This window comes from Myotis lucifugus, unplaced genomic scaffold (assembly GCF_000147115.1).
Source record: "Myotis lucifugus unplaced genomic scaffold, Myoluc2.0 scaffold_349, whole genome shotgun sequence".
In the NCBI taxonomy this organism is placed as follows: Eukaryota; Metazoa; Chordata; class Mammalia; order Chiroptera; family Vespertilionidae; genus Myotis; species Myotis lucifugus.
Window position 1 is genome coordinate 650,349 of NW_005871397.1, and position 18,166 is coordinate 668,514.

General features: G+C 44.4%; 1 protein-coding gene across 2 annotated transcripts in view; it reads right to left on the minus strand.

The window, feature by feature from the left end:
* Window positions 1-3,838, minus strand: part of TEC (tec protein tyrosine kinase) — a 101,570-nt gene extending 97,732 nt beyond the window's left edge. For both annotated transcript variants that reach the window (XM_014466638.2, XM_006101274.3), the window contains exon 1: window positions 3,695-3,838. In XM_014466638.2, the coding sequence (XP_014322124.1) occupies window positions 3,695-3,742 (48 nt within the window). In that variant the 5' untranslated portion in view covers window positions 3,743-3,838. The remainder of the gene's footprint in view (window positions 1-3,694) is intronic.
* Between the last annotated feature and the right edge of the window lie 14,328 nt (window positions 3,839-18,166).

Sequence of the window (18,166 nt, forward strand, 5' to 3'; positions counted from 1 at the left end):
TGGGAAAATTGAAAAGCCACATGCAAAAGAATGAAACTAGACTACAATTTGTCCCCATGTACAAAAATTAATTAAAAATCAATCAAAGATCCAAATATAAGACCTGCAACAATAAATTACATTAAAGAAAACGTAGGTACTAAATTTATGAACCTTTATCTTAGAGAAGATTTTATGAATTTGACCCCAAAGGCAAGGGAAGTAAAGGCAAAAATAAATCAGTGGAACTATATCAAACTAAAAAGTTTCTATGTCATTCTTGACCATCCCTTTCTCATTTCATTCGTCTCAAATCCCTGTCAACCTCTTCCTTCACTTAAATGTTTCCTCTTCTCCCCTCACCCATCTTTTCACATTTTCAGTTCAATGTTTGGATGGCATGAAAGGAGAATCAGGGATAATGGGGTTTCTTTTTGGAATGACAGAAATCTTCTGGAATCAGATAATGGTGATGACTGCACAACACTGTAAATATACTAAAAACTACTGGATTGTACTCTTGAAAATGGTTCAAATGGTGAGTTTTCATAAAACTTATTTTCAATAAATTTAACAAAAATACATGTAAAATATGTATGTGTATATATATATATACACACATATTTTGAATTAAAAGAAAAAATAGAAAGCAGAAAACAAAAGGCAGGGGGGAAAAAACAGAGTGGAACCAAAGCTTATGTGGGGGGTAGTTCTCACATCCATGCACAAGACATAATTGAATATAATCAAAATTAGCCTTGAATATTCCACAGGTGACACAGACCACAATTGGAGACTGACACACACACACACTCTCTCTCTGCAATAAATGTGGTTCTCAGTTCACAGTATGAATTGCACAAATAGACACATATTTTAAAGGGGTGAAATAGCAAACCAGATTTAAAGCAATTGAACAAAAATCTTCCAAGGCTGTCAAGACATTGTAAGACAGGGTAGTGCATTTTTTCACACCACCATCCTTACGACCGTACAGAACACATACCCCAGAAGGGTTGATAAGTATAGTTAAATACCACCAAATGTTCACTTAAACTTACACAAAATACACTTTAAATTACCATTTATTTAATACATTTGCTTTACATTATCCTTTAAAATTTAAGTTTCACTGGCTTTAAAAACACAAAAAAGCAAAATTTCTATCACTCTGCTGAAATTCTAGAATGCGTGCCTTGTCTAGGACCTACTGAACTACATTAGCCAACCATCCTGAAGTCTGCTAGTCTATGCAAAAATGGAATTACCTGCATTGCTGGGTGCAATTGGTGCTTTATACTGATCAAAACATCAAGTCATACTGGTATAAAACCTGGACAAGGAAGTGGCACATTAATTCACATTCCCTTCTTAGCTCTGCTCAGAACCTGCCCAACTTGCTAGCCATATCAAAATCTAAGAAACTGAATTTACCAGTTTCACCATCATCATAAGAAACACTAAGCACCACCTACAGAGCAGAGTGATTCCAAAACGGTACCTACTCCATAATAGTAGCTGAGTAAGCCTAACACAAAGGCACTCCACCTGCCCAGTGTGACAACAAAACTCACACTAATATACTGGTATGTCCCAATCCTTGCTGGTGGCTGAAATTGTTCAAATGGTGGATATATCCTTTCATTACAAAATTAGAAATAAAATATAGAATGCAAATACCTCTGAAGTAAGTAATATACAGACTGGTTTATTTTAAATTCTCAACCCCATTCTCTCTTGCCATCTCAAACATGTCTAGCCTGCAGCTTCCCCCTCTCTTTGATGCACCTGATCCCTCTCTATTGGGTCATCCCCTTTGGCAGAGTAGTATCACTTACGTGCCCAGTCATAAACCATTCCCTTGACCCACATTCACCTCCAAATACCAAGTCACTTCTGTTTCCCTTTGTAGCACAAGCTCTTGAAAAATGGAATTAGGATTGCTGTCCCTACTTCTCATTATGTGCTTTCCTCCAAACACTCCAGTTGGAGTTCTATCTCCAACATTCCACTATGGCTGTATTTGTTGGTAAACAAGGACCTCCTTCTTACCAAACCCACTGATCATTTCTCTGTTATTTTACTTGACCTCAGTTCTTATCTTACTTAACACAACTGACCATCCTCTCTTTGAAATGGGTAACTTTTCTAAGTTCTCTGTGACACCAAGTTTCCTGGATTTTTCTCTGATCTTAGAGGCTGTATCTTATCTTCTCAGTCCCATTTATTGGCTTCTATTTTTCTGCTTTACGTATAAACACTGGTGTGTACCAGGGCTCTGTCCTGGGCTTGCTTTGCTTCTTCATGTCTATATTCTTCTCAGGAGTGACCTCGTCCAATTCCATGGTTTGAAATACCATCTAGAGGTTGATAACTCTGAAATCTACATCTTCACCTCTGTCCCCAAGAACTTCAGATTTATATATCCAATTGCAAACCTAGCATCTTTATTTGAATTTCAACAGGTATCTCAAACATAACATGGCTAAAACGGAACTCTAGATACTGCCTTAACACTTGTTCTTTACCTACTCTTTACCATCTGAGTAAATGGTCTCACCACCTCTCCACTGCTCAGCCAACATTTTAAGAGTTATCTTTGATTTATTCCTCTCTTTCATACTTCAAATCTAATCCATCAACACATTCTTTGGACTGTACCTCCAAAATATTATAACCCTGAATATTCAGGTCTCTACTTCACTCTTTTCCCATTACACAATAGATTGATTGTACTACTGGCCCTGCTTTTTTATACCTCCCTGTATCTTTTCACATCTCTTTATTCCTGCCCTTGAGCAATGCCCTTCCACACTAACTGTGGGTAAACCATATCACTTTCTTGGACCAATGGGATAGCAGCAAACTTAACACAAGTTAAGGCTTAAAAATCTGCCTACTTGTTTGTACTTTTTCTCTTACTTTTTTGTGATTACCATGAGTATATGACCCGGCTAGCCTATTAGAGAGATGTAACATAAACACAGAGGAGAGCAGAGTTGTACCAGCCATCTCAGCTGAGGTCATCCTAGACAGTCAACAGCCATCTGGCCCTCCAAATACATCAAAGACCCCAGCAACATCACAGAGCTGCCTACCTGACCTACATTTGATTAGAGACACATGGGCAAGACCAGTCACCATCAGCTGAGCCTGGTCCAGAACAGCAGAACTACCCAGACATCCCATCAACTCATGAACAAAAATAAATCCTTATGTCTATACACCACTGAGTTTATGGGGATGTTTGTTACTTGGCATTACTGGGGCAACTGACATAGCCACCATCATCCCTTGTCAGGACTATTGCAATATCCTCCTAAAGGTCTCACTATTTCTTTCCTTATCTTCTTATAATCCTTCCTCCATTTCATCAATCAACACAAACTTAAAAAACATAAATCAGTTCATGTCCTAAGTCTTCCAATGGTTTCCTTGCACCTAGACTAAAACCCAATTTCTGTAACCTAGCATAACACCTACTGGTATTAAGAGTTCTTCTTTTGGAGCTACATACTGAAAATTTTAGAGGTAAAATAATGCCTTTGATTTGCTTTATACTCTGGTAAGGGTATTTCAAATTGTCCCTTCTCACCAAAAATAGAATGAGCATAGGACCTAGAACCAAATGAGCTGGGGTTCTGCCTCTGGTTCTGCCCCTAACTAGACGGGTGACTTTGGGTCAAGTAACCAACCTCTGAGGCCTAAAAGTTACCTTGTCGTCAGCTATGTCTGTGCCGAAGGCAGGGGGTGCAGGAAACATTCTTCAAAGAGGTGGAGGCACTGGGGTAACATGGAGACGTGGAGGCAGAGAGACAGGCAGTCAATCACTCCATTCTGTTCCAAAGCACAAACAAGAATATCTAAACACCTTAACTCAAGGTTTCCCAAACTGTGCTTCCCAGAACCTGTCAGATTATACCAGACGGCAATCTCCTAAAGGCCAAGGCATTGGCTGATTTTATTCTCTCCTGTGGGACCAGTGGCCAGCACAGTGCCAAAAACATGCTATCATAATATGTGCTTACCACATGCTTGTTGAATGAATGAATATATTCAGGTACAGCTGGGTTAAACAATGTCAAACTGGTTTCTTGTGTGCATTTCTGAGCCTTTAATACATGAATAGACTCTGTGAATCATACAGAATGCAGTTTCCCAACCTTATTTGATCACAGAACTTGTTCTATTTCCCTTGAACCTTAATATCTCCAGTAGTTGTAGTATTCTATAAAACAGTTTGAGAAACATCTTAAGCTTACATAATTTAAGTCCTTTTTACCATCATGAAATACAGTTTCTTATCTTTATGCATAAGGTAATTAAAAGGCCAACTGATTCCTATTTACTATGCAGCTGTTTTCTGCCAGCATCCTACATCTTCACATCTCCCATCTCCAGGCAGGGCCTCAATCTCTCCCATCTCCTAAGCAGCAGGTGTCTAGTCAGGTTTCTCAACTCTGCTCCCTGCCCCCTCACAACCAGTCTGCTCTGAAAATCCTCACACCTCTTTTTCCACTACTGTTCCTCTCAACCTCACAGGCATTATTTTACCTCTATATTATGAACTTTCTTAAACTGTTTTAATGACTCCCCTTCTCCCTTGACAATCAACCCAGCAAAGTTCTGACCTTGTCATTTACAATATCATCCCACCTCTGAAAAGTTTTCAAAGTACTTCTTCTCCCTTTTGTAGTAAAGTCTGTTTCTTCCTTTGCATTCTCCACATTGAACCCTTAGGATCATGCCTTAATTTTAACTAAATATAATCCTGTCATATTCCTCTTCCCTTCCTACCCCTTATTTCCAAGTGCTCAAACAAGTAAATACACGGACATGTTCCTATCTCCATGCTTTTGCTTGAGTTCTTCTCTCTGCCTAAAAGAGCACCTGTTGAAATCCTATTCATTTTTTTGTTTGTTTGTTTGTTTGTTTTTTATCTTTAAAATCCTATTCATTTTTTTAAGGTCCTGATCACAAGTGATCTCTTTTATGAAGTCTCCTTTATTTCCCACTCCTACCGCAACTAGTTACTCCCTTCTACTACCCCTAGGCAACTGTACCACTCATCTTAGACATATAAAGTTAGTCGTAGGGATGCAGAGATAGCAGAGTTGGGAGAGAAGACCAGGAACCAGGTGAGTCTGTCAGGGACCATGTCCAAGAGGTTGGTGGCAAAGGGAGAGACCAGGAGGTTATTTGCATGAATCGCTTGACCTCTAAAGGAAAAAGGGCTTTGCATGACCTGCAGGCAGCACAAGGAAGCCAGAGGAAGGCCACAGCAGAGAGAGCTGCAGAGAAAGAGTGTTCTCATCTGTGAGGAGGCTGCGGGTGTGGGAGAGTTGATTCACAGTGGAACAATGCCCTCGGAGGGCCCCCGGAAAGATCTGGGAGGAGGCCAGCAGAAGGATGGAAGTTCAGAATCATAGGGGAGTTGAGGGCACATAAGAAAACAGCTGATCAGAAAGGATGGGAGCCAAGGAAAAGAGGCAAAACCTTAGCCAATGCTGGCTGAGATCCCAGCTGGTGTCAGAGGCCAGATGAGTTAGGCGTTCAAGTTTCTGATCAGCGTTCAAAAGTAGGTTGATGAGTAATTCTTCCAATGTCTATGAAGAACAGATTTCTCTAACGCTCATGGCACAATTCTTAATCTTGTGTGTGGGCTGTGCCATGGTGGTAAGGATGGAGGGAGTCCTGAGGAAGGGTTAGGTGTGGTATCTCCTTTCACTAGGGCAGGGTTCGCAGACCTAAAAGAGAGGAAGTGAGTCCAACAGGAACAGTTCACAGGGATCCCAGGCCTCCAGGCACACTGCAGGCAACAGCAGCACCGAGGCCCAGGAAGTGGGCTCGCCCAAAAGTAGGTAGAGAATGGCAATGTGGAATCCGCGACAGAAAAAGTCATCTGAAAAATATGTGTATAAGGCAGGCTCTTTCAACTGCAAGTAACTAGGCTGAAGCAGATGAGAGGAAATTGTTGGCTCACATAACAGAGAAGTCCTGGAATGCTTCCGGCATCTGAATCCTGGGGCTCAGATGGTGCTGCCTGTGCCCCCACCACCACTCACTGCTACTTCCCACTGCGGACGGGCCTCAGTCATTCTCTCCTACTTCATACAGCTTCCTCCGTTGTCGAAGGGAAGATGGCCACCAGGAGCGCCCAGGGTACCTCACCCTAGCAGCAAAAGAAATTCCCAGAGGAAAAGCATGCCTCCTTTCCTAAACTGGAGCAGAAAAGAAGCCTGATGGAGTGAGCCTCTGTCCTGTGCTAACCTCAGAACCAATCACTCGGTCAGGTGCAAGCGCTTCTCAGATTGGCCAAAGCTGAGTTAAAGGACCACGCCTGGGGTCAGAGTACACCCCACCCAAACCATTCAAACTGGGATGAAGACGTTCCCCAAAGAAGGAGTCTGGGAAAATAGTAAGTCCTCTAGAGTGGTCACTTGTCAGTCAGGTTCCAGATACCAAAAGAGAAGCCTTGTCCTGCTAGTTAAAGAACTGAAGGGCTTTGAAGTCAGACAGAACTGGTTTTAAATTTTAGCTTTGACACTTAATAGCTGTGTGACCTCGGGTAAATGACTTAATTTCTCAGTGCCTCAGTTTCCTCCGTATAAAATGGGGATAATAGTACCTACCTCCTAGAGATGCCTGGAAAGATTAAATGAAATAATGTACATAAATTGCTAGGCGTAATGCTTGGCACAAAGTGATCAATAAATGGTAGTTATTGTTAGTAATAATAACAATAATGGCAATTATTTTTATTTAGAACAAGGGCACCACACGAAGAGTGAGCTGTGGCTGGGTGAAAGACAGCCATGTCGGCATCTGGATAAATCAGCCCTGGGTCAGGTTTCACTAAGGGAAACTGAGGCACACAATACAAGGGCCTGAGTGAACACTGAGATACAAATTCAAATCAATAAATGTGTTAAGCACCTATTGTGTGCCAGGAACTAGGGATACAATTATGAATCAGACATATGGCTCCATTTCTCTCTCATCGATATTTCTCTCTCTTTGTCCCTCTCCCTTCCTTTCTCTTTAAAAATCAATAAAAACATTGAAAATGTTTCTTAAAAATAAATAAAAGCTTTAAAAAAAGAGAGAGAGAGATGGCTCCCAGGTAAACTACCATGAAGAGTGACTATAGCTTTGTGACATTATTCGGCGGGGAGAGGAGAGGTTGACCAAAGCTGCTTCATTACTTTCAACCCCAGGATACGGGCCCTGGGACAGTGCTGAGTGTACAAGAGAACAACGCCTGGGCCCAACTGTTGGAATGCTGGGAAGGAACAGAAGGGCTACAGTCACCCGGCACCCCACTCCATCCCACCCCCAAAAAACCACCTGTGCATGAATTAGGAAAAAGTACCTCTTCCTTTAAAAACTTTACTTCCGTCTTCCAAGAAACTGTCATAGTAAATAAACAAATCTACTATATGGACCATGTGAATGACATTGCAGAGTTTTGCAGTGTATAACTATCACAACTGTACATGCAGCCCTGGGCATAGGCAGGGAAGATGAGATGGGGGTTGAGAGAAGTTAGGAGTGGTGATGGAGTACCTGGGAGTCCCTGAACTTTTGGAAACAGAGAATAACTTCTTCTTTTTTCAAATTATAAGAGAAAGTTTATTTAGAAAGTCACAGAGGAAGGAAGATGTGAGCCAGCTAGGTTGCATGGGCTCAGGAAACAAGTTACAGAAGCAAAAGAAGGGCCCTGGGAAAGGAAGGGGTGGGGAAAAGCTCAGGTGTGCTCAAGAGAGGAGCATGCCAACAGAGAATAAAATAAGTTCTGCTGTAGAGTTGCACTGTTCAATATGATAGCCACGCACCACAAATAGCTGTTGAGGATTTGAAATATGGCTAGCACAACCCAGGAACTAATTTATTTTACTTTAATTAATTTTAATTAAAAATGTAAAACTGAACTAGCATAAAATATTTTGCCATTAGCCACAAGTTTATATTGTTTGGTAGGACTCCAAATGATACTGTATTGTACTGCTCATATCCTGAGTTGCTTCTGATATTTCATTAGTAAGTTTATATGATTATATAACATTATAGTATTTTTTATATATTGGGTTACACAAAACACATTATTAAAATTAATTTTGCCTATTGCATTTTGCCTTTTTAATATGGCTACTAGCAATTTTTAAATTATATTTCTGACTCAGAATATTTCTATTTGACAATGCTGCTATGAAGACATCTTAAATCAAGAGGGTTAAGGGCGCGGAATGATACCCAGAGGGAGAGGAGAGGAGCATGGCTCAGGGTGTCTAACTCAGGAGAGCTCTAAGAGTACCCTCTGGAGACCAACTGTGTTGACTCCAGCTCCACCACTTAACCAAGTCTCCCTGCATCTCCTTGTGCTCAGGCTCTTCCATACCTGGCACATCTTCTGTGCTCCATACACATTAACTATTGAGGGGAGTGGGGCATTATTTGGGAATAAGGATGATGCAAATGAACAGTCTACCTGGATCACTAGGCTGAAGAGTTACATGAGGGTTTTTATTCAGTCTTGAATAAAAACATTTGCTTTTCTCTAAGTTCATTATGTCTTTCAAGTACATTGATGAAACTATTTTAAATGCCGAAGCGTCATGAAAACAGGGTAACATGGCATTTCTGAATTGTTCGTTGGCTTTTTTTGTTGTTGTTCCAAGTCATACTACATTTTCAGTTAAGAGTTGACAATGACATCTGGATATCTTTCTTGAGAAAAAATTGGATGCTCATCTGCGTGTACAGATGGGTTCTTTTTCCGTAAATGACTTCTTCACCACTTCGCTGCCATTTTGCATGGAACTGAGACGAGCAGTTTGACTTTTTAGTGTCCCAACAGGTTCACGTTGACAGTAAACTTAGAGTTTACACTATGTACTCCTTCTTTTACATTGTTTATTTTTTTTAAATAAAAATAATAATACTACTTTATTCACATTTATATCCTGAAAAATGTCCAGCCATACCTATCTTTGTTCTGTCTTTGTCCCCGCCTGATTTGTAAAAGCATTTCTCCCAACCTTCCACTGACTCCATTTGTTTAACAGCCTTTGTGGAGAGTCTTTCCAAAATCACTTTGAAAATCAGTTTATCCCCAGCTTCTGTAATTACTTAATGCTCTTTAAAAATTCTAGTAAATGTGTCAAAGATGATCCCCCCCCACCTTACAAAGAAGTAGCCTTCCCCCCCTAAAAGTTTATATTTGCTTAAAAACTGTTAAATCCATTTTTTCTGACAAATATATGCTCACGCAGAATTTATTTTTGATTCCACTTGTTCCACAAAATCCAGGAAAAATTCCATGGATAGATACTTCCTTAAATTTACCCTGAGATTCTCAGCAAGCCATTATCCTCTATGAGGCTCATTTTTCTCATCTATCTAATGGGCATAATATAGATGCCCTTTGCCAAACAGGGCAAGCCATCTCATTATTCATGAATGTGTATAAAACACTCTGAGAAAAGCTCAAAGTCCTTTACAAGCATGAGGCCATGAATCTTTCTGAAGTGAACTGTTAATTATGTGTCATTATGCTTTGTTTAAGAGATGGAAAACCTGAGGCATGGGAACACAATACCAGTTAATAGCTGACTTAGAAATCTAGCCCAGTCTCCAAACATTAAACAGAAAGATGTCAGGGGGAAAATGTAATTAGGAATTCACTCTGCTCTAGTTCTTTATCAAGACTCGATATTAATGCAAAATTCCCTTACATTACTGGTTGCCCTGCCCCTCCCACTTCCTCCTGAACGCCAGGAATGGGGAAATGGGTGGGAGGGTGGGAGTTCCCTATGGAACTATAATGCCCTTCCCACTGCTTACAGGAAAGTTCATGAACCCTAGACCAAGTGCTAAGGTCAAATATAACATAACAACAGATAATATAACAACCTCTCCACCTTTTGTTACTGATTCCTTGACACTTTTCCTGCCAAACATCCAACAAAATGAAATGAGGCTCTAGACCAGGGGTGGGCAACCTTTTTGTGAGTGCGTGCCAAAACCAGCAAAATCTCTGACTCAAAATTCTTCTGCGTGCCAACCCTAATTTTTTGAGAACATGTTATGCCTACTTGATATCTCTTAAGGTGTACGTATGTGAAGAACCTTAAAGAAATAATAAAATTCTTTTGAGCGACAAAAACACAGTATATGATGATGAAAAATACATTTATTTTTTAATGTATACATGTACACTGATAGTCCGACAGAAAACTTTATGACTCCATTTGATATTATCAGTGGGACTTATGCTGCTGCATCACTGATGACAGAGATTTTTACATCAGGTTTATATTTCGTGACCTTCAGAGATATGCACGAGCTACTACTTTCATCCGTCAGGCTACTCCTATTATGAGACTTAACAAAATTCATCACTGAGAACAAAGATTCAAAAGCGTATGTGGATGAAACCAAAACACTGGTCGGATCTAGGAAGGCAGGGAGAGTTAAGGCAGAGGCATAGAAATTGCTCTTCCCCTCTCTCGTCAATCCAGGTCTATGGTCTTTAAGATAACTTGTTATGTAAAATTATTTATTTATCTAAGATGCACCTACACTGAATTTATCTGAAAAATAAAAAAGTCGATGTTAAGAAAAAATTGTAAATGGAAGATTATAAGAGAGGGTTTCGCGTGCCAGCAAAAGTTACTGGCCTGCCATGTTTGGCACGCTTGCCAGGGGTTGCCCACCCCTGCTCTAGACATAATCAACAAGAATGCAGCTGTGCTCTGGCTGGTGTGGCTCAGTGGAGAGAGCGTCAGCCCATGGACTAAAGGTTCCAGGGTTCGATTCCCATCAAGGGCACACACTTTGGTTGCAGGCTTGATCTGGGCCCTGGTTGGGGCACATGCAGAAGACAGCCAATCGATGTGTTTCTCTCACATCAATATTTCTCTGTCTTTCCCTCTCTCTTCACTCTCTGAAAATGGACTGGGGGGATGAGGGGACAATGGGGGATAAAGACACATTTGTAATACCTTAATCAATAAAAATTAAAAAATAAATTTTAAAAATAAATAAATACACACAAAGCCAAAAAATAAAAATAAAAAATATCCTCGGGTGAGGATTAAAATAAATAAATAAATAATAAACTAAAAATCAATGAAAAAATATCCTTGGGTGAGGATTAACAAAAAAGAATGCAGCCACAGCAAATGGACCTGTCACATGACCCTGGCTTTATTCTCTGACCTACAACTGGGTACATAAAGTGGCCTCCATAGCTCCAGCTAAACATTGTGTCTCCACATAAAATACTATTGACCTAAAAGGTCAAAAAAGAGAATAATAAAAACTTCACACCCTGGCCAGTGCTGCTCACTGGTTAGTGTCGGCCCATGTACTGAAGGGTATTGGGTTCGATCCTCCACCTCAATTGGGGCATGTGCGGGAGGCAACCAATCAATGTGAGACATCAATGTTTCTGACTCTCTCTCTCTCTTCCCCCCACCCTCCTTCCCTCCCATGCTCTCTAAAAAGTTAATGGAAAAAATATCCTCAGATGAGGGTTAACAAAAAACAAAAACAGCCCAACTGGTGTGGCTCAGTGGTTGAGCATTGGCCTATGAACAAGGAGGTCACCGTTTGATTTCCAGTCAGGGTTGTAAGCTCAATCCACTGTGTGGGGCATGCAGGAGGCAACCAATCAATGATTCTCTCCCACCATTGATATTTCTCTCTCTCTCTCCCTTCCTCTCTGAAATCAATAAAAATATATTTTTAAAAATTTTTAACTCAATAGACTAGATAACTTAATCAGCACAAACTTCCCTCCATACTCCAAAAGCTACTCTTCTTAGCCATAAAAACCAAAACAATTACAATACTATGTTAAGAAGAAATATATGGATGAAAAAACATAATAGTAGTAGTATATGTTCTCCTTTCTAGAATGTGTTTAATGAAGAATATTTCTAAACTAGATGCCTGGTGCATGAAATCATGCACGGGTGGGGTCCCTCAGCCTGGCCGGTGATCGGGGCTGTCTAGCCCAGTCCGGGGGAAGGGACCACGAGAGGTTGGCTGTGGGAGCACACTGACCACCAGGGGGCAGTTCCTGCATTAAATGTCTGTCCCCTAGTGGTCAGTGCACATTATAGCAACCGGTCGACCAGTCGTTCAGTCAACAGGTCGTAATGGTCGCTTAGGCTTTTATATATATAGACTAGAAGCCCGGTGCACAAAAATTTGTGCACTCGGGGGGAGAGGAGGTCCCTCAGCCCGGCCTGTGCCCTCTCGCAGGCTGGGACCCTTCAGGAGATAATGACCTGCTGGCTTAGGCCTACTCCCGGGTGGCAGAGGGCAGGCCCAATCCCTGGTCGGGCTCAGAGCAGGGCCGATTGGGGAGTTGGAGCGCTGCCCCCTGTCATGCACAGAGCAGGGCAGATCGGGAGGTTGCGATGCCACCCCTAGTCACGCTCAGGGTACAGCCGATTGGGGGGTTGGGGCACCGCCCTCTGTCACACTCGAGGCAGGGTCAATAGGGAGGTTGCGGCGCCACCCCCTGTCACGCACAGAGCAGGGCCGATCAGGGGGTTGGGGCATTGCCCTCTGTCATGCACAGAGCAGGGCCCATCAGGGGGGTTGGGGCTCCGTACCCTGTCACACACAGAGCAGGGCCGATCAGGGGGTTGAGGAGCTCCCCCCTGTCACTCACAGAGTAGGGCCAATAGGGGAGCTGGGGCACCGCCCCCTGTCACACACAGAGCAGGGCGAATCAGGGGGTTGGGGCGCCGCCCTCTATCACCCACAGAGCAGGGACGATCAGGGGGTTGGGGCGCCGCCACTATCACACACAGAGCAGGGCCGATCAAGGGGTTAGGGTGCTGCACCCTGTCACACACAGAGCCGCAGGGCGATCAGGGGGTTGGGGAGCTCCCCGCTATCAGGCACAGTGCAGGGCTGATCAGGGGGTTGGGGCACCTTCCCCTGTCACGAACAGAGCAGGGCAGATAGGGAGGTTGTGGCCCTGCCCCCTGTCACACACAGAGCCGCAAGGCGATCAGGGGGTTTGGGCGCTGCCCCCTGTCACGCTGATCCCGGTGCCGGGAGGGCTCGCGGCTCCGCTGATCCTGGTGCTGGGAAGCATATTACCCTTTTACTATATAGAATAGAGGCCTGGTGCACGGGTGGGGGCCAGCTGGTTTGCCCTGAAGGGTGTCCTGGATCAGGGTGGGGGTCCCCACTGGGATGCCTGGCCAGTCTGGCTGAGGGGCTGAGGGCCGTTTTCAGGCTGGCGGGTGACTGAAGCTCCCAACTGCTCCTTTTTTTCTTTTTATTCTGGGCCAGCTTTAGCTCTGAGGCCTCGGCTGCTGAAAGCGGGTTTCTGGCCTTTGTTTACCTTCTGTATTTGATACAATGTTGCGGTCCGGCTGGCTGAAGCCCGGCTGACTAAAGCCGGTTTCTGGGGTTTTGTTTAGCTTCTATATTTGCAACATAGTTGCTTAGAGTTGCAGCTCAGAGGCTGGCAAGTCAGGCGGGGAACGTTGGAGTCCGCCATCACTGGAGCAAGCAAGCCTCCCTGTTCACTTCAGTGCATGGCTGCCGGCTGCCATCTTGGCTGGCAGTTAATTTGCTTATCGCCCTGATTAGCCAATGGGAAGGGTAGCGGATGTACGGCTAATTACCATGTTTCTCTTTTATTAGATAGGATGAGAAGCAATATATTGGGGAAATTTAAAATTGAATGCTCTATGCTTCAATCTACACAGCCAAAGTGAAGTGAAAGTCTAATCGACAAATCAACTAAATCAAATCGAATTTAGTCGATTGGATACAACTTGAATAATTACGATCAAATATCTATTTTTTATTTTATTTTTTTATTGATTTCAAAGAGAAAGGAAGAGGGAGAAAGAGGTAGAAACATCAATGATGAGAATCATTGATCGGCTGCCTCCTGCACACCCCCTACGGGGGATCAAGTCCACAACCCTGGCATGTGCCCTTGACCGGAATTGAGACCAGAATGGAGACCAGAATCAAACTCAGAACCCTTCAGACCGCAGGCCGACGATCTATCCACTGAGCCAAACCAGCCAGGGCCAAATATCTTTTTTTAAATTAATGCCAAGTGACCACAATTATCTGAATTATCTAGAAGATTCATTCAGTGCATTAAGTATGATCAAGCACTGTGCTCTTCCCTGAAGAGTTTACAGAAGACAAAAAGAAGCTAAAGAAGACAAAAAAGATTTATGTGAAGCACTTAGCACATTAGAGCAAAACTATACTGCCTGGAAAGAGAGGTTGCAATGGCTTCTAATGTTTTATTTAGTAAAGGACGAATACCTGTGGAAGCACAGAAGAAGGAAGGCGCACTGCAGGTAATCCGGCTGGCCAAGCTTTCATTCCTAATGGTATCTAGTGGGTTCTAGCGAAGCAACATGTTTTCTAACCATCTCGCCCTTCACTGTCATCCTCCAGAGAGCAATTCACTCCTGCACCTCCTGCACTGTAACCATTGCCAGCACTGGTGTTTCCTGTATTCCCAATGCACAGCCACCATCATTGGAGTAGAGCTTGGCTTTTTCTTTACAGATAAGGAGGTTGGGGAACAATGCTCTTCCTATTTCAGTGGAAGCTGACTTGTCATCATTCCTCTGTGTGCAGCCATAAAGTCATGTTGATATTATCAAGCTACGGTATAGAATGCCTTTAGAAGGTCGCTGTGCTCTCAGGAAGCCTGAGGAATGAATGACTCAACTGGTAAAACAGGGTTGGGAAATTTGGGACGGTCCACGAGGGGCAGTCATCGCTGCTCAGCCCAGCCAGAAACAGGAACTTGGTGCACATTCCAAGAAGGGCATGAGCTTTGAAACAGGAAGAGAGGATGCTGCTGCTTGTAAGGCAATTGTGTGATAAACTGGCCTCCAGAAGGAAACAATAATAACTTCCATCGAGGCCACATGGCCACCAATGACCCCAGGCTCACCTTTATGATTGAAATATTAGAGTGACAGAAGCTGAGCTTCATTGAGAGGCAACAGAGTCAGAGGCCAAGGTGACAGAATGAGTCCTCATAGACCATGTAAATTTGAGAAATAGGAACAAGGGCTCTAGGACCAGTAACTATATACCTACTATCTAAGCTAGGGCTAGAGCGCTTTCCCATGATAACTGTGATCAATTGGTAGTGGATGCTTAGGATGGTAAAAGAAGGAATCTAAGGTCCCAACTGGACTCGGAGAGAGAATATGTCCAGACTGGTCAGAAAATGTTTATTACTGGTAAAGGCAGGGAAAGGGGCAGTACCGTGCCATGACTGAACCATGCTACTCTCAGTAGAGATTAGTTGAGAAATCTATATTCCCCTAAGCAAAAGAAAATGTCATTTTCTAGACCACAGTAGCTGTGGTCATCTGAGCTCTGAGTTGAGTACTCAAAGGTGGTGGGAAAGTTAATAGTTATAATTCCATCCAAGGGAGGACTGGTTGAGCTAGGGTAGAGACAGTAAGTCGAGGCCAGGAGGACACGAGTTTGGAGATGGAGGCGAGGACTAAGCCCCTCTCCTCTGGGTTCTTTTCAACAAAGCTATTCTCGTGGCATAATCACATGGTACAGAGTAATTTTACAATTGCCAGTGACCATGGGCCAATTTCACTTCTTTCTAACACACTTTATGACCCTAATCTAACCAAGGCAAGTAGCCCCCAAAGCAGCTGATCTGGGTTTGACTCCAGTTGCTCCACTTGGCTTGTGTAGCCTGGATAAGAGGAGAGCATTAGTAAGGCTCTGAAACAAGTGGCACTGTTGTCAGCAGAGTTACTGAGCATCCATGGGGAACCCAATACAAAGCCTGAGGATCAACACTCCTGTCAACCATGTGGACCAAGTCTCCCTGCCCTGTCCAATAAGGTGATTCTCTCTAAGGATGGCAACTGGAGGGGGGGGGGGGTGGGCAAGGAGCTAGAATAGGAACCTCTGCCTACTGGTTCCTCCAGGTACCAACCCCGTATACCTGGAGGAACCAGTAGGCAGAGGTGTGCTTGGAGATCCAAGGCCCAGGCTCCCAGCACTCTAGATGCCCAGAGGAAGACTGGGAGACCAACAATTCTTTCCCAAGCATAAAGGTGGCCAGACACTGCCCACAATCCCTTCAACCACCTTGTCAAGGGCCAGCTTCAGGGAGAGTTAAGCCACCATTCGCTGAGCTTTACTATGATTTGATAAAGCATGGCCCCTGCCTGAGAGTAACTACTAGCTGAGAAAACATGACTGTCTTGGTCTTGATACAGAATAAATAGGTACACTTCAGGTTGAAAGTGCAGAGCATACATCAATATTCTATATTCTAATCGGGAAGATATGAAAAGTATAGTTTAAGGACCTATGTGGGGCAAAGGTATTGCCAACCAGAGCACAGCACTGATTTGCATGTGTTTACTATACAGTCCCACACACCATCCTTGGGAGAAGAATCAAGTTCATTAACAGAAACACACTGCAGTAAGCATGAGTTGGCAAAAGGAGTAATAGATTGAGCAGATTAACTGGAGTATGGGGAAAGTATAGGTCTTCCCTAGACAATGAAAAAGTAACTAAATTAAAAAAATACTTTCAAATACATAATGAGATTACACACACTTCTTTTTTCTCCATCTAAATCATAACATTCCATACTACTTATGATTCTTGCCGACTAAGGAGCTACCAGTGTCACAAATTAACCTGTTAAGCCTAAACTTATTTAGGAAACTCATTGGTTTGTCAGGGTTTTTTTTCCCTCCCCAGCTCTTTCGGGGAGAATCATCTGGAAGAGAATTAATTCTCAGAATTTCCTAAGAGGAAAAATGGGCACTCACTGGAAAAATACAGGCTCTATGCCCAAAACGCTTAACTATCTTGGATAACCTTCAAACCCACTTAGCCACCAACCATCCTGTTGTTACAAGTTCCCATTGAGATCAAGACTTCTCATCAAATATGCCTGTTTCCAACGAATGACCATAGATGAGATGGTTTCCAAACCCTGAATTTAGGATTCGAGGGAAAGGGCACACCCCCGGGTCACGGCCCTAGTTTTTCCAATAATTGCATCCACCGAACCCTGTTCTTAAGATTCAAATACAATTTCCCAGATTTAAAAAAGAGAGAGAGAAAGAGAACTTGGTGGGGTGAGGCACTCGGACACGTGCAGCTGTGGAATGTCTCCGTGGATGCTGCCAACTTCCAATCCAGCCTGCGCTGCCGCCCAAGCAGAAAGGAGGAATCTGCCCAGCGCGCAGCTGGGAAGTGAACCCAACGCCGAACTCGTCCCGGAGCGGCCTCGGCCCGGGGAAAGGGGCGGGTGCTCCTCGGAGGGGCCAGCACCCGGGCGACAGGAGGTGCAGAGGCGGCGCCCTCCGGGACCGCGCACCTGTCCTTTCTTCGGAACCGACGGGGACGGGGCCCCTCGGCCGGGGTGACGCGCCCCCCCTCCTCCGGGGGGGGAAAGAAAAAAACAATGCTTCCTCCGTCCCCGAGGGGGCGTGTTTCCGGGTCCCTGTCTGGACCTAGAAAAAGCATTTCTTCTTCGGGCTCCATTTCTCGTGCGTTTGACGTTCCCGGATCGTGACCGTTCCTTTGTGCCCGCAAGCCCCCCCGGGGCCCCCCTGCCGGGCCCCGGCGCGGCTTCCTGGCTGTGAAGTCCGGCCGGCGCCGCCGCGTCCTGAGCTCGGCGCTCGCCAGCCCCGCCCCCGGCCGCCCCGCCCCGCCCCGGCCTCCGATCGCCCCGCCCCCGGACACCCAGCCCCGCCCCGGCCTCCGATCGCCCCGCCCCCTTTACTACTGCAGGGGTTCTCCGCCCTTTTGAGACTAGAGGCCTGAGTGGGTCCGAGCAGCGTCCGGGTCCCGCAGGTCTGCCTAAGTTTTGGGGAAGTCCCAGGAGCGTCCCTGGTGTTCCGGGCGCGACGCTGGGCCTCCCTAGCCCGGCCTTCCTACCCCAGGGGAACCTCCCCGCAAGGGCTCGGACATCCCCGGCCTGAAAGAACCCCGAGCAGTGCCACCTGTGGGTCACGGGGGACTTCTGTCGGAATGAGGGGCCGCACCTCCTCTTCGGCTAAGCAGTGAGGATGACACAGTGCAGTGGGATGCTGCTGCAACCAGTTTTACCCCCAAGAGTAAAAGTCTTTTCACTGCCGAAACTGAGCATATCTGAAACAAAACATCAAGTGTACTC